General features: G+C 39.8%; 1 protein-coding gene across 1 annotated transcript in view; it reads right to left on the bottom strand.

Moving 5' to 3' along the window:
* The window catches only part of LOC120541339 (NAD(P) transhydrogenase, mitochondrial-like), a 59683-nt gene that overhangs the window by 5876 nt on the left and 30414 nt on the right, over positions 1-23393 (bottom strand). The window contains exons 9-18 of the mRNA XM_039772862.1: positions 22523-22676; positions 17222-17383; positions 17030-17140; positions 16807-16952; positions 12912-13107; positions 9986-10219; positions 9370-9530; positions 9093-9272; positions 5362-5521; positions 1685-1766 (exon numbers count right to left, since the gene is read on the bottom strand). Of these exons, the coding sequence (XP_039628796.1) occupies positions 1685-1766; positions 5362-5521; positions 9093-9272; positions 9370-9530; positions 9986-10219; positions 12912-13107; positions 16807-16952; positions 17030-17140; positions 17222-17383; positions 22523-22676 (1586 nt within the window). The remainder of the gene's footprint in view (positions 1-1684; positions 1767-5361; positions 5522-9092; positions 9273-9369; positions 9531-9985; positions 10220-12911; positions 13108-16806; positions 16953-17029; positions 17141-17221; positions 17384-22522; positions 22677-23393) is intronic.

Below are 23393 nucleotides of genomic sequence, written 5' to 3'. Positions count from 1 at the left end.
TGTCTTGTACGTTGACCAGGCAGTCTTCTCATATGCAATGTATATGAGGACCCAAACCGTCCATAATGTTTGGGGCAAATACCAATTTTTCCTTGATGTACCCCTCTACTTCACAGTTTAAAATTACAAATCAAATATCGCGATTAAAGTGCACATTGCAGACTTTCATTTAAGGGGACTGACATAAGTTTTAGTTACACAGTGGTCTCCCCCATTTCAGGACACCATAATGTTTGGGACACAGCCAGTCTATTAAAGCCATCATATTTAGTCCTTTGTTGCATATTCCTGGCATGCAATGATTGCTTGAAGTCTCCGATTCACAGACATCAAAAGGTCTTCTCAGGTAATGCTCTGCCTAGCCTCTAATGTAGCCATCTTCAACTCCTGCTTGTTTCAGGGGGCATGTCCCCTTAAGTTTTCTCTTCAGCGTATGGAAGGCCTGCTCAATTGGATTTAAAATGGTTGACTGGCTTGGCCATTCAAGAATTTTCCAATTTTTAGCTTTGACAAACGCCTGTGTGGCCTCAGCAGTGTGTTTGGCTCATTATCTTGTTGTAGGGTGAAGTGTCGTCCAGCGAGTTTGGAGGATTTACTAGAACTTGAGCAGTTCACATGTTTCTACACACCTCAGAATTCATTGAATGACTGCTGTCCGCAGTTCCAGCATCAATGAAGAGAAGCGTTACCTATGGCAGCCATACATGCCCAGGCCATAACACCCCCACCACCATGTTTATTAAATGAGGTGGCTTGCTTTGGATCTTGTGCAGTTCCATGTCATCTCCACACTTTGCTCATGCCATCACTCTGATGCAGGTTCTTTGTCTCATCTGTCCTTAAGACCTTTTTCCAGAATTCTACAGGCTCTTTAAGTTCTTTTTCACAAACTGTAATCTGGCCCTCCTGTTTTTTTGTGGCTAACTAATGCTTTACATCTTGCAGTGTGGCCTCTGTATTTCTGTTCTTTTTGAGGATAGTCGTCTCTGACACACACATTTGCCCCCTGAAGACTGTTTCTGGTCTGTTAGACAGGTGTTTGGGGCTTTTTCTTAACCATAGTGAGGAATCTTCTGTTGTCAGCAGTGGAGGTCTTCCTTGGCCTACCAGTCCTTTTGTGATCACTGAGCTCACCAGTTTGTTCTTTCTTCTTAATGCTATTCCAGACAGTTAACTTAGGTCATCCAAAGCTTTTACAGATGTCTTGAATGGTTTTTTTCATGTTCTTTAGCCTCATAATGGTCTCTTTGACTTTCATTGGCACAGCTCTTGTCCTCATGTTGAACAAAGGCAACTACAGACTCCAAAGGGTAGAAACAAGCTAAGGTCTCATATGAAGACATGAAACCCACCTGAGGAATCACAAATACCTGTGACATCAATTGTCCCAAACATTATGGTGCCCTGAAATGGAGGGACCACGGTGTGACCAAAATCTCTGCAAACCTCCATAAATGAAAGTCTACAATGTGCCTTTTAATCAAGTCTGAATTGTTTGATTTGTAGTTTTAAAACGTGAAGATGAAGGGAAAATTAAGGAAAAAGGTATCTTTGTTCCTAAAATTTTGGCGGGGACTGTAGCTGTCTGAATCAGGTTGGGAAAGATTGGTATCGAGTGGAAATATATTATATTAATCTTTTCTTAACATATTAGTAATAGGCAAAGAGGGAGAAAGGTACTGACCTCACATTTTTGCCCTGCTCCTTCAGCATTTTCACCATATCAGCGATTGGGTACTGAGCCTTGGCAGCACACAGTCCCCAACCTACAAGATGGAAAAAGGAAAAGTCCATATATTAACATAAACTCACTCCATCCAAGTCAGGATTTAATGGGACCAGAGCCTATCTTGGAAGTACTTGGGTACATGACAGGAACCAGCCCAGCAAAAGAGACACTTACACATAATTTAGGTTTACCAGATTAACCAATCTGCTATAGGTTTGGGAATTGCAGACAAAAAAAATGGAGTACATAGTTACAAACCTACACAGACATGGGAAGAACATGCAAACTCCACACATTAGAACAATCTAGATGAGACAAGGTCATTCAGCCCAACAAAGCTTGCCAGTCCAATTCACTTAATTCTTCTAAAATAACATCACGTCAGGTTTTGAAGGTCCCTAAAGTCCTACTGTCTACCACCCTACTTGGTCACTTATTCCATGTGTCAGTGGTGCTCTTTGTGAAGAAAAGCTTCCTAATGTTTGTGCGAAGTTTACCCTTAACAAGTTTCCAACTGTGACCCCATGTTCTTGAAGAACTCATCTTGAATGCTGGATGAAAACAGCCAAATACAGAGAGGTCCTTGAGAAAAACCTGCTCCAAAGTGGATGCCACCTCAGACTGGAACAAATGGCTCGCATTTCAGCTAGACAGTATCCCAAAGCGGCGTAGGGGTTTGCGTGTTCGAATGATCCTAGGAGCCCTGTTGTCAGGGCCATTATGCCCCTGTTAGGGCCACCCAAAGCAAACTGGTCCTAGGTGAGGTAGGAGACAAAGAGCGGTTCAGAAAACCTCCTATGATGAAGAAAAACTTTGGATGGCGTTTTCCCTCGCCCAGACGTGGGTCACCGGGGCTCCCCTCTGGAGCCGGAAAACAGTGGATTGCCCTCTCAGGGTTGGAAGCGAGATCCTGCCCCAAGTGGAGGTGTTCAAGTATCTCGGCATCTTGTTCACGAGAAGGGAAGAAAGGAGCGGGAGATCGACAGGCAGATCGGTGCAGCGTCCACAGTGATGCGGGCTCTGCATCGGTCGGTCGTGGTGAAAAAGGAGCTGAACCGAAAGGCAAAGCTCTCAATTTACTGGTTGATCTGCGTTCCTACCCTCACCTATGGTCATGAGCTATGGGTAGTGACCAAAAAAATTAGATTGTGAATACTGTACAAGCGGCTGAAACGAGTTTCCTTCACAGGGTGTCTGGGCTTTCCCTTAAAGATAGGGTGAGAAGCTCGGTCATCTGGGAGGAGCTCAGAGTAGAGTCACTGCTTCTCCGCATCAAGAGGAGTCAGATGAGGTGGGTCGGGCATCTGATCAGAATGCCGCCTGGACGCCTCCCTGGTGAGGTGTTCCAGGCACGTCTAACTGGGAGGAGGCCCCAGGGAAGACCCAAGACACGCTGGAGGGACAATGTCTCTCGGCTAGCCTGGGAACACCTTGGGATTCCTCCATTAGAGCTAGTAGAAGTGGCCAGGGAGAGGGAAGTCTGGGCATCTCTGCTCAAGCCGTGACCCAATCTGAGATAAGTGGAAGAGGATGGATGGAATATCCCGAAGCTTACAGGCAAGATAATGCTGGATAAGTCTCCAAGTGTCCTTGGGTGGCACATTCAACACCCAGATTTAACCTCACAGAACATCTGCAGAGAGACCTGAAGATAGCAGTTTGCAGAAGCTTCCCATCCAATATAAAGGAGCTTGAGAGGATCTGCCAGGAAGAATGAGATAAAACTGTACAAATCTAGGACTTCCCCCAAATGACTCAGAATTGAAATTGCTGGCAAAGGGGCTTCTACAAAGTACCGAATGCTTAAATGAATGAGAGGTTTCAATGTTTTTGACTTTTTAATAAATTTGCAAACCTCTCTTAAAACATGTTTTTACTTCATCATTCTGAGTTATTGAGTGTGGACTGATGGGCAAAAATAGCAAATGATCCATTTCTCATTAAATCTTCAACACAAAGTGCAGAAAGTGAAGGGGGTGAATACTTCATGGATGTGCTGTATCAACATCAATAATGGAAGATTCTGTTTTATCCCCTCTAAAGCAAACATGTTAATGGAGTATTCTTCATACGCCGCTGTATTTCTTGCATGACAACAGTTTGATCTCTAATAAATAAAAAGCTGGATGTGTGCTGTCAGATAGATTAGCAATTAGAGGCTTAAAGTTTTCTGACCATACGTCACAGCTTAAATGTATACAAATATACTGATGTTATACTGACCTTACATCACGGCATATGTGATAACCTATACAAATGTAAAAAAAAATTCAACTAAGATACAGTCGTCAGAAACAGAAATATCGAACAGAAGTTCTCTTTTGTGCGTGTACACGTGTATTATCAATGTTTTCTTTATTATTTGTCTGAATTATAATTTCCTGAAACTTTTAATGCAAATCAGGTGGAATTTCTTGTGAATGTGTCAAACTCAAAGCTGGGACTGTTCACTGTGTTTCGGAACTATTTTGGAAATCCTCATCAAATGCAGCCACACACGGCAAGTGCTTTATTAAATATTCTCAAATAAGATCAGGCTGTCACGGCTATTGTGGAGGGGCGCCACTTTTCTTGTTGTCTTTTCTTGATCTATCAGATATTCAGCCACCCTGAATATTAACTGTGATTAAACAGAGTTTTGTTTAGTTAATTAGGTTTGTTCTCATAATCTCAACATTGGAAGTAATGTATGATGACCATGTTGAATCCATGGTTGGTTCCTGAATTATAACTGACTATGCTTGGGAAAGGTCCAGATCACTGTAACCACAGTTAAGATGGAAGGATAAAAACAAAAATCTTAAGATATTTTGGTTATTTACTTTATAATTAAAATACCACAGACATCAGGCAACTACATTCCTTATTCCAAATTAATACTGAAACCCTGCATTTCAGCTTCTTTGAAAATCCTGCCAGTTATCTTAAATATGAGAGAACACCACTGCCATCTTGTGGCCAGTCATCTCTGTCACTGTTCCTGTCCATAACCTGAGCCTTTGGTCTGTTGGTTTCGTTCTAACCAAGCCTGCAGTCAATGGTTGATACCTGCCATTTCTCTGTGAGTCTGTGCTCAGTGAAGAGCACCACCCAAAAAAAAAAACTGAATTAACATTTTATTCTTGTAAAACTGTATAATTTACGTTTAGAATCTCCAATAGAGGGACAGCATGGTGGCATAGTGGTAGTGCTGCTACTTTGCACTAAGGAGACTAGAGTGTGCATGTTCTCCCCATGTCTGCGTGGGTTTCATCCCACTGTCCAAACACATGCAGGCAACAGTAAATGGGCCTGTGTGTGTGTGTGTGTGTGTGTGTGTGTGTGTTCACCCTGCAATGGACTGGCACCCTGTCCGGGGTTTCTTCCTGCTTTGCACCATGTGGTAGCCGAGATAGGCTCCAGACCTCTTGAGACCCTGGTCTGAATTAAGTGGGTTAGAAAAAAAAAATAACACCTCCAAGTTGAGTCAAATTTTGTATTAAGCATTCATATATAATTAGTAAAAGATAACAAAACCACTTCTGAGAAAGCTGAGGGGAGGCAAATGTAGTCTTCTCTGCTTAACTTTCTACCAGGGCAGACATTACCAAGACAAGCTGGGCATAAAGTGGACAGATTATAACATTGCTTACCCGGGGTTATGATAATGCTGTTTGCCTCTTTGATCATTTCTATAGCTTGATCCACATTAACTTCTGTGTGAGTCCCAACAATTTCCATTGGCTTCCCAGTGCCAGTGGACGAGGTTCCATAACCTCCAAGAATAACATTAGGAAGAGAGCGATTCATGGCCTGAAACAGAAGGGATAAGCTCTTGAAATATGTATTTTTTTTCCTTCTTATAAGCATTCTCTGGACGTTAAGTGGCATGTATGATTGTTTATTTCATAAAAAACATTTGTTTTTATATTAAGCAGATGTGACCTACAGTCTTGGCACTTCATGACTCAATCAGTCTTTATGGCTGGACACCTATCAGATATTGTCTGATAGAACCCAACCTCCTGGAAGAGAAATGGGTTCAAGCGGACATGAAAATTCTAACCAGTAATAGCACTATTAAGGACACTACTGATGGGTGAGTAGAATAATACAAATAATACAAACTAATTCATAATCTGAAATTTATATGTATGTATTTGTCATGCATGTGCATTGGAGAATCACCCCACATTCTTGATCGAGGTATGTTATAACTCACCAGCTAAATTACACTCCAAAATTTTTCATATATACATACATAATATATTATATATTATATATATATATATATATATATACATAATATATTATATATAGATATATATCTCTCTCTCTCTCTATATATATATATATATATATATATATATATCTCGAGAGAGAGAGAGAGAGAGAGAGAGAGAGAGAGAGAGAGAGTTGAAATATAAGTAATCAAGTAATCAAAGTAGACCTCAGCATTTCTGTTGGAATGTGGTTATGCATGTAGTAATAAAATACATTGCATTTGTCTTTCCAACAGATAGCACATCACAGACATTTGCAGTAATAAAGTGCATCACTACAAATTATTTTGTGGTGCACCATCTATTGGAATACGATGAAGCGTATATTTTGTACAGTGCTGTTCACAGAGTGCAGGTGTAGAGTGCGTTGAACTTTCCTCAGTTAAAATGTAAGTGTAGATTATACTAATTACTAAATACAAAACTGGTGCACATATGAATGCAGATTTGTTAAAACATGCGGAACAACATAGAAACTGATTAAAACATAAATCAGAAATGACAAATGAAATACATATGTCTCTGTTATATGCCATTTGGTACGAGATTCATAAAAGCAGTGTTAGTGTTTATGATACGCCATCTTTTGAAATGACAAAAGCAATACATTTTATTACTGCAAATATTTATGAATTGCCATATTTTGGACTGACAGAGACATAGCAACTATACAGACACAGAGATGCACTGACACTTATCCTTTTATTAAGGTGCATATAAAGGTATTTTTTAGGGATTTTATAAAATAAAAATGTGTTGTACAACTTCTATAGCTAGCAAAATTATTAAGATTTGTGAAGAGTCAGTTTGGGCCACCTTGGAGATTCAAGCACACTGAAGCGTCCAAGCTTATCGAAAGTGGAACGTCAGTTAATGAGAACAGTGGACCCTCATCAAGCACTGGTTATCTGTATGTTTACATAAGTAGGCAATTTAAGAAAGTCTTTACAATGTGAACTGCTTTTCTATAATAATGTCAAGCTCACCAGGGCTACAGGCCCCAGTTTGAAAACCACTGGCCTATATAGCGGGGGGTGGGGTCAAACATATACATTAAAACATGATTAAGGAAAAATAACACGTTATGTCTTTAAAAAAGCAATCACATGCATTAATGCATTGACTCTGACAGACCTAATATTTTTTCTATATATTATATATATGTATTATATATTGGGGGGCTTCGCCACCTGCTCGCTTTACTTGCCAACCCCCTGGCCTGTGCTACACGTCAGCAACTACATCTCTGCCACTCGTGTATGTGAATTTCACTTTCACCAAACAACCAAATTTTGTAATTCTCGCAGATACGCTTCTTCATTGGGAAGAAACACTACTTTTCCCTGATGGTAACACGAATTAGACAATCTACAAGCCTCCGACTTAAAGTTTAAATCCGGACAATATATTTGATCTCTTATCGCTGTTCCTTTATTTCACCGAGTAATAATTTCCGTTTGTTTGCGCTAAAGCAATTTTTACTATCATTTTTTTGAGACTTTCAAATTTTCATATTTCCATTATCTCCAACCTGCTCTGCATGTGTACCGTTCCAACGTTTTTGAATTCTTTACAATTTTCTACTTTGTCATCTACTCTTTGTTTTTTATTTCCGGCCCCGGGCGTGGTTAAATCTCTTGGCACAAAGTGTTGTTTCTTGGGATGTGAAAGTCACATCTAGTCTCTCTTTCTAAGATTTTTTTATTATAATAGATATATAGGATCACCCTCCAAGCTCTTCCCAGGTATGTGATATCACCCCAGGTTGAGAGGGATGCTTCAGCTTACTGTCTTGTCATTTTCTTCCTCCACCATGCTGAGAAACCACCTAATGAGCACAACTAACTCCACCCCTTCTGTTCCCTTTTTTAATTTTTTTTTTTTTTAAGGAGGTGTCACTTCTGCAAGAGTCAATCTGAGCTAAGGAGTGCCACAAATATTGCTTAACCAGACAACAGAGCCTGATTAACGGCTACTCAATATGTGCCGACTATTTTATTTTCCTTTTTACGTCATTGTGCATTTGTTTTTGTTGAGACTGAAAGTGAATTGGGATAGCCAGGTTGGCACCTCAAATATTCTTTGATTGTACAACTGTCATTACCTCAGATTACCTCTATTTTTTTATATATATTTGATTTTCATACACTGAGTGCTCTTGTGCGTTGCAGAAAAGACCATTTACACATATACCATATATTAAATATATACAGTGGAACCTTGGTTCACGACCATAATTCATTCCAAAACTCTAGTCGTAAACCTATTTGGTCGTGAACCGAAGTAATTTCCCCCATAGGATTGTATGTAAATACAATTAATCCGTTCCAGACCGTACAAACTGTATGTAAATATATATATTTTTTAAAGATTTTTAAGTACAAATATAGTTAATTACACCATAGAATGCACAGCGTAATAGTAAAGTAAATGTAAAAACATTGAATAACACTGAGTAAACCTTGAACAATAGAGAAAACTAACACTGCAAGAGTTCACGCTATAGTGCTACGAACCGCTCGCTAAAAACACTTTTTTTAATGAGTTTTAAGCACAGGGAAAAAAAATGAACATTTGAAAAATCCATAATTTAATGAACCATCAAGAAAAGTAACAATGCACCAATGCACGCTATGAACCGATCGCTGTAAACAGAAGTGAAGTGGAGGTTAAAATCCAATAGAAAAAAGTCTTCATTAAAGACAATGAGGTTAAAACAATGCTCAGATCTGCCTCTTTAAAAACAAGCCTGGTACATTCTTTAACTGCCTTCTCGGGCTTATGCGTCCAACCATCTCTCTCTTGTGCGTGTGTGTCTCTCTCTCTTGCTGCACAGGTAGAAACTGAACACATGCAGAAATCATCGGCGCAAACAAACTGAAAGGGAAACTGGCTTGTTTGTATACCGAGTCTGTGGTCATGAACAGATGCAAAAGTTTGGCGAACTTTTTGGTCGTAAACCGATTTGTACGTGATCTGAGACATTCATGAACCGAGGTTCCACTGTAATTACAAGCATAAAAGTGGATGCTATAAATAAATAGTAACTCAAAACAATCATCATCATAATGGCTAAGCTGCTCACTCTTGTCCAGACTCACCACACACATTATGTATGATAGAATCGCTCCAGATGAGCCAATTAGAGCCCCAACAATGGTCATCAGGTTATTGTCCAAGAGGAAGCCCTCGGCACAAAGTGCCCATCCAGAGTAGCTGTTCAGAACAGTAATGACAACAGGCATGTCTGCTCCGCCAATAGCAGCTGTCAAAGTCACCCCCTAGAGGTGGGAAAAGAAAGGGAATGTGACTCAGATTATGAAAAGAGGCAGTTGGCAGAAGTTAATGACATGAAAAGTCTCCAGACGTGACCAATACCATAACTGTTGAGAGTCCCGAAACTCCAATCAGGCAGGCCATGCCCGTAGTATAGCTGGGATCAAGCATGAATGGGATCATTCCACCTACTGAGGCAGCCATCAGGCCAGCGTTCAAGTAGTGACGTCCAGGAAGGAGTAACGGGGCAGAGTTTAGAAGACCTGGGTGTGGAACATTAAATAAATTAACAATTCCAAAAGTGTGAGATTCTAATCTCAACCATATACATAAATGCTGAACTGGCCACTTTGACTGTAATACTTGTAGGTCATCACCACTTTAGGGAAGAACAATGGATATGAAACTAAAGAACACCTCCTGCCAGATGATATCTGACCACTGAGTAATGGAGCAATGATGGTAGTTCATTCTTGCATATGTGTGCCTTTTTCTAGCTGAAGGAGGTGATGACTGCTTAGCATTTTCCTAGAGTGGCCACAAGATAGATTTAAGAGTGCTGCTTTTCCATCTTGGGACCAAGTGACATAGACTGAACTGATGAAACAGAGATTTACAGGACACCTTCAATGCAAGTGGAAGAAAAACAATCAGGAAAGAGGATACCTTCTCTAGGTTGCACTTTGAAGATATTTTAATTAAATGGCCCCTTTCTTACCTTGAAGCTTGCCATAGGCCACCAAGGAGCCACTGAATGTCACCCCTCCAATATATGTTCCCAGGTACGCCACTGTCTTTAATACATTAGCAGAAGGGTGAACGTCCAGGTGAGGGTATTCCACCATGTACTCCGCCACACAGGTCAGAACTGCTGCCAGACCGACTAGGCTGTGAAATGCGGCCACCAGCTGAGGAAGGTCAGAAATCTCAATACGTTTGGCTATCGTGAGGCCTAAAAAAAGCGATAAAAGAAAAGATACAGATTGATATGTAGATTACAGTAAAGACTTCAAACAAGAGATTTATTTAGCTGACCCTAACACAGGAAAAATCACCAGTACTAAATTAACTCTTTGTTTACTAGCTGGGCTACGCGTCATAGACCTCCTGCTTTTTTATTTGATTACATGGATTGTCCATTTGATCTGATATAATAATACACATTTGATCCCTTTCCATCGTAGCAGCCTTTTTCTCTTTGGACAGAATCACCCGTTTTTCCTGTTTCCTCTTGGCATTTATTGTTAAACTGACCACTGTGAAAGTCAAAGTGTTGTGCTGGAAAAATGTGGCTGTAGCTGCTACTGCATTGGCCTGATTTAGGAACTCTGACCTAATCATGTTGTGGCTTGGAGTTCCCAATGTGTGCATCTGTTTATTGTTATTTTCACTCATCCATTACCCACCATGCAGAATTATCAATCATGAGCATTACAGCTGTTAACCTCGTTCACATAGCCCAAGTAATGCAAGAAAGTCGCTACCACACTCCTGTTTCCAAAAACGTCAAAAAAAAAAATAAAAAAAACACAATAGGCCGACAAGAACAGTTTTCTTATTTTTAGACCCTTATTTGGCATTTTTATTATTTTAATTTTTTGTCCCATCTTCTATATGTTTCGCCTATTTTTCCTCCTAACATTAAACAACCAGACAGTGACACAGATACACATGCAGAAATGTGTTCTTTTATAAAAGTGGGTAAGCTGATTTCTGTCCATCATGAGAGAAGGGTCAGGCTGCAGCCACTGTAAGGTGTTGAGCTCCACAGTAAGCGGAAACACGTGACCTCCACAGTAGGCGAATGAATGTAGGATCTACCCAATCACCAGCCCTAACCTCAAAAACACCTGGGAAGGCAGCAACAGTGAAATAGCATACGTAAGCTTAAGATAGGGGGGGAGGGGCATATTCCTTCTTTAGCATATAAAATAACCGTTTGTGGAAATGTCCATCCCGGACAACAAGTAACACGAGGCAGGACAGGATCCAACTTAAAAAGCCATTTCTTCTGCAAACTAAAAAATCCTTCTAAAAACACACATGGATGAACACCTTTCCAGAAAAGAGTACGATGAAAACGGTTTATTTTAACTAAATGAAGCCAACTCGAACATACATACAAGGCAGGATAAAATTAAAACCGGACATACAAGGCAGGATAAAATTAAAAAGACTAAACGGGACTAACTAATATAGGACCTACCCAATCAACAATCCTAACCTTAAGAAACACTGGGGAAGGCAGCACCAGGGAGATAGCACGCCTAAGCTTAAAATAGCAGGGGAGGAGCGTTTTTCCATCTACTGTGACGGTCACGTGTTTCCGCTTACTGTGGAGCTCAACACCTTACAGTGGCTGCAGCCAGATGCTCTTGCATCATGAAGTTACTGTTTGTTGGATGTATTCAATGTTAACATTTGAAGTTCACCATCTATTGGAATGGGTTTTGTATTGCGTGTAGTAATAGGATGCATTTTTCATTCCAACAGATGGTGCATCACAAACATTGCTTTTATGAATCTCATACCAAATGGCATATATTAGAGACATAGCAACCAGATATACTCACAGAGACCTGTACTTTTATTAAGGTGGATAAGCTGATTTCTGTCAGTCCATCAATTACTCCTTGTTGGACTCTTCAGTGTTAACGTTTGCATTTTATTATCTATTTTCATAATTGCATGTTGGATTAAAATGCATTTCATTTTTCATTTCAACAGATAGCACATCACAAACATTAACACTGTTTTTTTGAATCCCATACCAAATGGCATATAATAGAAACACAGCAACCAGACAGAAACACAGATACACACAGGCATAGGCACTTGTCCTTTTATTATGCTGGATATGGTCTCACTCTTGCCTAAAGTGTTCATTTAACACTGGAGTGTTTTCTAGGGATTGATAGATGAAGATTTCTGCCATTAGCTCTAATAAGGTACAAACTACTAGATGATCAGAATAAAATTTCTGTAGCTAACTCTAACAAGCTATTAATTCATCGGACTTCCCGTAATTAGTGCTTTATAAAACAAGACAAGGAAAATGACAGCTTTCTAAACCAAACTACTGTAAAAAGCTCCATATAGAAATGTGAAAGCCGTTAAACTATTCTAATGCCATATCTGCATAGAAATCATAAGGCCAGGGATGTGCCAAGAACAAAAAAATTAGGTGACAAGCGGCAATGGCCGGAGAATGCTGCTTCTCTCACATTTGCGCGCGCACACACACACACTGGTGCATACTGTCCAGCTAGTCTTTACAGATTTCCTACAGATAGATTTTCTTAGCTGTCCTAGTTTTTTATTTTGAAAAATATTGCACAGATTTCTTATATCCTATTTTAACTTTGTCATTCTGGGGTATTGAGTGTTGCTTGATGTGAGGAAAAATTGATTTAAATGATTAAGGCAACAAAAGAGTAAAATGTGAAAGCAGTGAAGGGGGTCTGAATCCCTTTTTAAATGTGCTGGATGTTCCCATTTAGTGTCTTTCATTGTACTAATAAATGAGAAAAAACGACAAACATTCTGAGCAAAAAGGTTAGGAAATCATTCACGAGTGCATTTTATAAGCGGCTCCCCCTGCCCTATTGTAGTCACCCATTTCAGTATCAATCAGTGCTACACACCTATGGTGCCTCCTGTAGCCATGGCAGCGGTCATCTGAGACAGTAACTCCGGAGAAGGTTTCAGGGCTCCCAAAGTGGCAGCGATCCCTCCGGCCACTCCAATCATTCCCAGAGCGTTGCCCAGTCTGGAGGTCGTCTGAGCGGAAAGGCCAGCCAGTGCACCAACGCAACACAAGCCAGAGCCCAGGTACATCATCTGTAAGGAGTGATCTTGGATGATTAAAAATACTGCATGGTCTGAAAATTCATATATTTAGAGGGTTTTTAATAAATTTATATTACAGATGGTAAGTCAGAATAAGAAACACCTTACATTCGTCAAAATTAAATAGGAATTCCCTTATAACCCGTGTGAAATCTGATCTCATTCACATTTCACTTACCTGGGATACACTATAGCGGAAAACAGTGATGTGGGCAAAGATGTGCACAGATGGATCGATCAAGCAGAGACAATATTCCAAAATATACACCTAATCTGCTCAACAGCGTCAATTGACCAAGCTGTGAAAGTGCACCTGTGAGACATGGAGGGCAACAAACAGCATAGCCCGACACCTCAACATGTTTCAGCAAAGGTATCTACAGTGAATCCTCAGCATCATATATCACAACTACATCACCAATGGTAAAATGTTACAATGGAATGGCCGCAGAAGTTGGGTTACATCCTTCCCTGAATGCACCTAGTGGGCCACATGCTAAGACTACCTGATTACCAGACTCCCAATATCACGATCAACTAGAAGCTTAAGAATGGGGAGGGGAGACAAGGCCACAAATTCAAGACCATGAAGACTTCAAAACCGTCAACCCAATTTTCCTCCTGGGGACATTCAAAGTTCTATCTTTATAATCTTGAATGGAACAAAGCTGTTTTAATGTGCCGAATGTCACAGGATCAACTAAATTCCACATATACCCCGTACTCATCAGTGAGGAATGGTTATTGTATGTCCAAACCCAGAACTCTCCACATGCATAAATGATTTTTACAACAGTGTAAAACCCACAAACTTCAAAGTCATTTTAGTCCTAAAGACACACCACTTTTCATATTAAAATGTATACATCTTTGTTCACAATTCAGGCATTGCTGAAGTCAATGTCCTGCTACATCAGTATGTCAGAAAATGTCTGCATTCATCTGTTATTGAACCTACTTAATTCAATTCAGGATCATGAGGGCTTGGAGCCTATTCTGGAGTCATCAGATGAAAGGCATAAGCCAACATTGGATGGTGCAACAGTCCATCTAAGTAAGGTGTAGTGGAGAATAATGTCTAGCATATGCATTGATAATTTTTTTTATTATTGTTGTGTAACAATAGTATATTTTAAAATGCTGAGAAGTTGGATAAGCCAACTGATGCTCTGGCACATTTCTGACCCTACTTGATCAGATATGAACTTTTTACGTGCTTTGAGGCATCTGTGGCAGGGAGGGTGTGCAGGAACGCTTTATATTATGTGAGTCCACCCCACCAGGAAGAAAGGGTGGACTGTAAGGGACAGGTACATTTATAACACAGGTGATAAACTGCCTTCTCAAGCATGCTTCTCTTCCGAATTACCTGTGAATTCTTTTTTCTTGTTTGTCTGAAATTGGATGGGAAACTTAAATGCAGGAGTGAAGCATCTGAATTTGGGTAGAGAAGGTGTTGGTGGTCATGCCTGATGTGTTTCATTGGTAAATGCTGCACCCCCACTAGTCCAGGTGGTTTGCCAGGGGCTACAGAGTCACAATAACTAGAGACTTTCTCTCTCCACCCCTGTCTATCTCAGCTGCTCTATTCATGGCAAAAGGTATTCCATCTACGAGCCATGCCAGACCACAGACTAATCAACATACTAAGACAGGGAGCCACCTGGTAGCATATTATCCAGGCATTACTAACATCATTATTATTATTATTTTGTCAACACTCATGCTTACTAACACAAATAAACATGTAACTTTCTCTTCTGCCTGTTACACTATTCTAATGGTGGGATGGTCGGTCACAGATGTAACAGAAAGGGGGAAGTGTTGAACTATAGGAGCAGTTAATCCTGAAAGTGAGGTAGAGTCTGGGTATTCTATTTAGGCTTCGTAGTAAAGAATCTAAAATAGGAAACAGGGTCATCTTAAGACCCTACCATGACAAAACAGAAGGCCACATGGTGACCAGGTACTTGTATAATTGTTAAGGCACACAGAGTGTCTAGGACTACTGTGAGCAGCCATAAGACAAGTGACAATATTTATCAAGGGTGTCAGAATTACCCTTAGGAACTGAAATTAAAGTCTAACTAGGATAAGAATTTGTCTTGCCACAGAGCAGGACATGCAAAGTTGTTACGAAGCACCCTACACCCACTCCCAGAGAGAAGGTCACATTTGAGAACGAGCAACGTCATGACTTTACAGCACCCTGGGCAGCAAAATGGCACTCATGAAGGCCTTTTTTGGTTTTTAAAAATCGTGATGTTTTGTAGTTTTTTGATACTATTACTAAAGCTTTGCCAAAAAAGATATTAAATATTCAAAGTAGTAGTACCAGTAGTAGAAGAAGGGAAACATAATAAGGCAGGATATTGCACTAAGCTGCACGTAATTATTGCCATTTCGGAACAACAGCAAAAATTATACAGTTTGCATCCTATGTGTCGATTTGTGATATCGCTTGAAATCGTATGTGTGCTCATACACACTTCAGGCAATTACCTTTATGTGCATGTTGTGAGTCACACCAAAAAATCCAGGAAAAACAGTTATTTGCATAAATGCAGCCTGCTTTAACATTACCTTACCTTGTGTGGTTGGTAAATGTGTAAATCTACAATTACCTCACATGTTGTATGGGTGGGTGCTCGATGTTTGGTGCAAAATTTGAGAAACGTTTGGTTGTGTCATACCCAAATTATTGCCATTACGAAGTTGCATTTTTCTCCACCAGTGGAAGTGTTGGTAATGTTGTTTTTTTTTTTGGCCGTGAAGTTAGAACAAGTTTCCTAAATTCAGAAAACTGATAAAATGCTATTACTATTACTCTTAAGAGTAAGACCAAATTCACATTACTGAGATTTTTGAGCCAGTTGGGAGCATTTTCCATCTCTAAGATGCTTGATAAATGCAGGCACAGAGGTTCTGATTTCTTAGCCAAAGTCAAAATCATAGACAGGAAACGGTCAAAACCAGGAGAATGAAATTAGTCAGGCAAAGAAGAATCAAATGGGAAGACGTTAAGCAGAAGTTAAAGGCAAAAGGAGTCTGAAATCCAAAAGGAAGAAAAAAAACACACTATGGGTCTACATGGAAAAAATAAGTGATAAGAATTGAGGTGTAGAGTATCTGCCGAGGGGTAGCGCACTACAAAGTCGACATGCTTTTATATTAAAACATTTGTGAAAAATGGGATCATGTTATGCATCTCGAAGACAGCATTAAAATAAGCTTTATCAAATTAAGTCAAGATAGACAAAAATCCTTTAGTCAAAAAAAACAAAAAACAAAACCCTAAAATACACAAAAGATGTGCATGAATAGTATTGAGTACTACAATATACTCTGGTATTCATATTAGGAGTTTTGTGAAAAAGTGAATGTCCATCCACTGGTGACTGTATGATTCCTTATGAGGCCATCCCTCCTCTATACAAATCTCAAACTCTGTTTCTCCTCATCTTAGGTTCTAAAGACACCTGAGCAAAGTGGCTGCAGGAGATTTTGGGACGAGACCAACATTACAATTGATAATTTAATTTGTCCATGCTCTCCACAGACAGATCAATCAAATGTCATTATTCCCAGTAAAGATGATGTGTGAGTAATCGAGTAGGACGTACCTGGTCAAACTTTTAGTCACCCCAGAGGCCTGCTGAGATCCCACCACTCTTTTACGGTGACACTCACCTGCTCAATGCTGTAACCACTTGCAGCAGATGCTCCGTACCCTCCAACAAAGACAGCTCCAGGTAAAATGTACAGGTAGTTATATTCTGGAGGGTCAGTAGGACGTTTAAACATGTCGAGCATCCTTTGAGTAATTAGGAAGCCACCTGAAAGAATAAGATTAGTGAATTAAATGCAGTAATGTTTGAAACATTAGAAATAACTGGAATTGAACAGCTCTGACCTGCAATGTTGACAGAAGACACAAAAGCAGCAAGCAAAGCAAGGGTTTCTGGGAAACTGGAAGGGGTATAGCCACCCCCCATCAGCACTAGCCCACCGACAGCTGTAAGACCTGTAGGGGAAGAGAAGACCTTCAGGAAATCACTTTTTATCAAAGATATAACAGAATGATATGAATTCAACACTTTCTAACCTGAGATTGCATTGGTGACAGACATGAGGGGTGAATGGAGTGCTGGAGTGACACCCCAGACTGTGTGATAGCCCACGATTCCAGCCAGTCCAAAAGTGGTGACCATCTGAGTAAAAGCAGCATTTGGGGACACCATTCCCAAACCAAGGACTCCAGACAAACCTAGCAAAAAAATGAAAAAAATAAGTTTTAGTGATATTTACTTTCTGGTAATGAGGCCAAGGCAGCATCTTGATGTTGTGAACTCACAACTCCAAGTTTGAATCTTGGCCTGGACACACTCTTTGCGGGGTTTGTATGTTCTCACCTGGTTTTCTCACACATTTCAGACACATACACATTAATGTGAGGGTCCCATTTGCTTATTCCTCGTTCCTGGTGTAGAACTGATACTATCAGGATATACTGCAGTACATTGTGATTTCAAAAAACTGGATTGAGCAGGTTTAATAGATTAATACATATAAGAGATAAGGAATCTAGCATTTGCTGTTATGGTCATTCAACTGTTTGCAAGGCCAAGGAACAAGCACAAACTGGATGGAAATTGCTCATCTGTTTTACTGCTGGCGTTATTGTTAATAACGGGTACCCCCAACAAAACAGGTCTAACACCTCATGAGATATTTTTGGGATCCAGAAGTAACTACAGATGAAGAATTGCAATACGGACCAATATTGAGAGAAACTATTTGATTCTTTGTACCTTCAGGTAGAAACTGCTCTTCCTAACATATTGGAAATAGCAACACTTGGGAATCTGAACCTGGAGATTGGGCTGTGATAAAGGTCTGCAGAGAGCCATCTGACACCAAGAGGAGACAAGCCATGCCAGAGAGGGGAATCAAGCCGTGGACCAGGCCATCAACTAATTACAATACAATTTATTTTTGCACAGTAGCCCAAAATCACACAAGAAGTGCCACAATGGGCTTTAACAGTCCCTGCCTCGTGACAGCCCCCCAGCCTTGACTCTCTAAGAAGACAAGGAAAAACTCCCAAAAAAACCCTTGTTGGGAAAAAATGGATGAAACCTTGGGAAAGGCAGTTCAAAAAGAGACCCCTTTCCAGGTAGGCTGGGCGTGCAGTGGGTGTCAGAAAGAAGGGGCTCAATATAATACAATGCACAGAACAGAACAAATCCTCAATACAGTATAAAAATAAAAATTGTACAAGTTAATTGACCACTGGACTTCTGCTTGTCACAACAGATTCAAGTTCCAGTTAAAGGGATCACAGTTCCCTACAGCAAACAAGCCCTGGTGACCGTTGATACCAAAGCGGTTATCGTGGGTTCCAAATCATAGAGGGCAGCCTGCATGGCATCCAGACCAGAATTCCGTTCATCAAATCAAGAGTTCCAGATTTTGACATCCTTTGCTTTGGCAATATCTTTCAAAGAGGATTTGAACCATGAAATAATTGATATGGGGGAGAGGTTAAGCATCTGCTGACACAATGAAGACCCCAGCTGGTTACAGAAGATGTTAACCTTAATGAGAAGCTTTTAAATGTGACCTCAGAGCAGAGTCAGTGACGGATAGTAGTGCTGACATTTTCCGAAGGGAGGATTGCCACCTACTTTCAGCAAGGTAGCTGTTTGCTTTAATGTGATAAATGTAGTAACCTAGCATGAGAATGCAAGTATGGTTGTGTGTATGAGGACTCTGTCTTTGCTCATTGTTGTGCACACCATTGGCAACATAAGGTAGTGACCTAAGTAAATACTTGTGTTGTCTGTGTCGCCACCAACAGCGTTATTAAATGATCTGATTGCAGATGAAAATACAGAGTTAGGTACGTTAAATAGCTACTTTAAAAAAAGGGTACCTGTAACATTGATTAAGTAGTTGATTAAGATATCATCATATTTAGAGTTTAGAAAGATATGGGTCAATTTTGATAATTTGTTCCTGAAATGAGTGTAGACCAATATTAGACATAGAAAAGGATTACAGTAGAAACACTTAGGTCATTATGAAGGGACTTCTTAAAAAAAAAAAAAAACACAGCATATTATGATTGCAGCTGGCATGACTGATTTCCAAGGCAGGAATAAGTCTTTACTAAGAATTAAGAGAAGTAACATGAGAAGTGAGGAATGTAAATACAATATGTATACAGCTAGAGAAGTACTGAATACAGCAAACATGGAATTCCATTTCTGTACAGGATTCATTAATTATGCTCACTCAGCTCTGACAGCATTAGGAGAACAGATGGATACCACTAGCCGCATGACTTGGCAAAACAGACAGGTGCTAGATTAGTTACTAGCTGAGAAAGGAGGAGTCTGTTAGATATTTGGAAATGAGTGCTGTACATTTATTCTGAGTTACATTACACCTAAAAGATCCTTCTTACAAGCTATGAGTAAGGTCAAGGTTGGAAAGGATGAGTATTATTGGGGTTGGTTTCATTTAAAAATCATGAGGAGTTACTGTATGTTTGTTGGAGTAAGAACTATTCTCTTAATTACATTGTTGTGCCTTGGACAGGTGTTTTGTTGCCTACTACCTTCAATTCAGAGCATTTATACAAATGACTGTGCAAAATTGTTGGACTGCAAGCTCCACCAGTGGATGATTTTGTTCATTTATTAAATGAAGAATTGGAACATGAAATAGAAAGTACTTCCTGGGTGAAGTGATAGTAACCACTCCCCAGGAAGGTGCACAAACTACCTGGAGCAAAGTACTTTTTCCACCCACGAATGTGCCTTCCAGGATCAATGAGAGGTATGGAATGCAAGTAATGCAAGACTTTTCTTGTATTCCACTTTTGTTATGGCTATTGCTCTGTACCTGTGTATTGCTGTTTAATCAATGTTAATTATTATAGGTACACCATCCTAATGATTTCTTTGTTGATCTGTGTGAAGTCATGATATCTGATTTGACAGTCGGGTGGGGCTTTAATTAGTCCCAAAGGGGGGAAGACATTGAGAATTTAGATAAGGGAGGGGATCATTAGTTTTGGTGCTACTAGCCATTAAAAGATTATGCTTTTCTGTTTGTAGTATTCTTTATACAGCTATTTTTCTATATAGCATTTTTCTGTAGTAACAGAATTCAAAAGCTGTTATTTTCTTCCTAAGTGCCAATGTATGCCATACTGTAGAGAGGACCATACTTGTGAAAGTAGCAGTTTCTTTTTCTTTGTGTTCAGAGGTAGGTTGTTTTTCATCAATTCCCTACTGTACGTCTTCAGAAACTCTGCTTAGCTTTGACTATTCCAGCACGGACATCCACATTGTTATTTAGGTTTTCATTTATCCAAATTCCGAGGCATTGTAAGTTAGACTTGTTTAATTCTTTGTCAAGGGTCTGCATTATTTCTTTGTGCCCTTTGTTTGGTACGATTATGGCTTTCATTTTTTTGTATTCATTTGGATGGAGAACTTTTTTCATTATTCAGCTGCTTCTTTTAGTAATTGGTTGATGTCTTCTTCAATTTCCACTACCAGTACCATATTATCTGCAGAGCTTATTAGTTGAATCTTCTTCTCATCATTGCGTGGAGTGGTGTCTCCAAGGCTAGGAATCTGCACCAGCAAATCTGAAGGTTGCCAGGTCGAATCCCATAAATGCCAGAAGGGATTCCACTCCTTTGGGCCATTGACCAAGACCCTCAACCTGTGTCCAGACCTGCAAGAAGGTCCTCCAACATGCAAGAGAATATTGGTTCATGATGTGGTGGCATCCTAACCTCTCCTGTCTCTCTTATCATCATATGCTGGGACTCCTTATATCTTCACAAACAGTCTCATCAGTATAGGTGTTAAACAGCAAAGGTGAAAGAATACACTCTTTAAAATGTTGTTGCTTTAAGTCCATTTTCAAAAAGTCTTGTTGGTTATTGTATATATCCGCTGTCAGATTAACATCTTTCTCACAGATTCCTCTTTTCAGAAGGGTTTCCATCAGGATCTCATGGTTGACTCTGCTAAACACCCTAACAAAGTCAATGAAGCAGAAATATGTTCCTTCTAGTCTGTTAATCCTGTTTGCTATATGGGTTTGGAGTGCTGTATGCTCTCATAGGTGCCCACATTTGGTTGAAAATCATACTGCAACGGATCAATCTTTCCCTGTAGCTGTGTGAGTATTTGATTATATATTACTTTAAATAGGATCTTCAACCCTTATTTTTATTTGACATTTGTTCTCATGTTACCACTTAGGAAGAGATTGTACAATGGATGACTGAAACTAAAGAGATTACAATCACTCACCAACTTCAGACTCCAACTGGAATCGTCCATTTGATCATATGTTAAGCACAAAGTGTACAGGTCATTGCATTAGAGTCCCTGTGAGTCTGGTGTGGGTCACCAGTTTGCATATTTTGTGTCATTACAAAATTGCTTAAAATTGATCTTTGAGTCTCAGTGGCAACACTTGGGGTCTGTATGAGGGAAGACAGTGCAGGCCGAATGCAGAGGAAATTAAATCTAATGTTGGGCCCTCCAAGAGTCAGAAAACATACGAGGCCTTGTAAAATAATAAGATAAAGAATAGGAATAAGAAGAAGATTTATTGCTATTTACAAGGTGTGTCTATTTTCTTAATGGAAGAAAAAAAAAAAGTGTGAGCCATTTCACTGATTGGATACCAAAAAAACAAGACATGCCTGCTGTGTGAAGCACAGCTTTAAAGAAATAATGTGTGGCATGGCCAATCAGTGTCCTTAAGTTTGGAACTCAAGGAGTGAAATAAAAATTTCTTTTTCTTTCTACTTCAATTATTGCCAGTTTGTGGCCACCATCAGGAAGGAAGACAGCTGAGGCGCTGCTACCTCTGTAGTTCCACCACCGCTTCCCTCATTGATTCTATGCCAAGCATATCATTCTATCACTGGAAGAGCTGCCACAAGTATGTGATAAACAAAAGGTGTACAACCATTGTGTCTTTTAGAGGATGTGGTGAAATGAATCTGATCAGAACAGAAAAAGAAACAAATGGCCTGCCGGATCAGATGTAGAAGACAATAAGGACATCAGAGAATCTGACAAACACAGGTACTCCGTTGCCTTCTTCCTTAAATACACCAATACACTCAGTGTCATCTGCAACAGTGAAAAGACGACTCCTGGGATGTTGACCATAATTTCTCCAGTCACTTTCCATACAATGCCTGCTTTCTTTTACCCATTTTAATTTTTACTTTTTATTTGCTGGTAGATATGGATGCTTCTAAGGCGAGTATCCCAGAATTGTTGCCCACTGCCAGCTATTTGCAGCATCCTAGCCCGGTGTGCCGACCAAAATCAAAGAGTGGAAAACTGAACTTGCACTTTACCTGCTGTATAGATGCCAGCAGAGGTCATTGTTTTTCGAAATGGGGAAATGTCAGCTTGCTTTTCTTTTTCCAGCTCGGAAACCGACTTCTGTCTAGAAGGAGCAGATGGGGGAAGCGTTTTCGGCAAAGGAGCAGGAAATAAGTTCTTGCCTTCCTGTATAAAAAAAAATAAAATTAAGTATTGCATATTTTATGCAGTGGTCAGCAGAACAAATAAAAAGAATTACAACACCTAAAACAGTGCTCAGCCTAAGCCCCCCATTTATTCCATCACTCAGAGTCAATGTGACCATGATCTCCTTATCTGGTTCACAATGAGTGTGATATTTTCACAGCAAGTGCCAAGGAAAACTAACTTGGGGAGCAGCTTCTTATACCTGTGCCACAGTAAATTCTTCCGGTGTCTGGGTTTCTTTCAGCATTTTAAAATCGTCATTTTTCCACTGTTCCGTTTACTCTTGACATTGCTTTTACTATTTAGGCTTTGGACATCCAAAATGATGTTCTGGAACCCCTCATCTGCATTCATCTTGACTGACAATTTTGATTTACATTCATAAAGGGAAGATGAAGCACAGATAGACAAAGTTTAGACAGATAGGGCACTATGGAGAATGTCTAGAGGATTATAGATAGGAATGACCCTCTATACAATGTACAGATACACTTGATGAAAGGTGCTACATATAATAGAAGGATAGAAAGACATTGAAAGGCATTGCTAAAAAAAAAACACATCAGTAGATAGACGCTACAAATAAAAGCCTAGATCGACAGAGTGCTGTATAGAATGTCTGGAATGATACTACATTCAATGTATATGATAGGGTTGATAAAAAGCAATTTGCACTTCTTGCCCACTTTGTTAGGT

Source organism: Polypterus senegalus, chromosome 12 (assembly GCF_016835505.1).
Source record: "Polypterus senegalus isolate Bchr_013 chromosome 12, ASM1683550v1, whole genome shotgun sequence".
NCBI classification, from domain to species: Eukaryota; Metazoa; Chordata; class Cladistia; order Polypteriformes; family Polypteridae; genus Polypterus; species Polypterus senegalus.
This window is presented reverse-complemented; position numbering and strand designations above follow the sequence as displayed.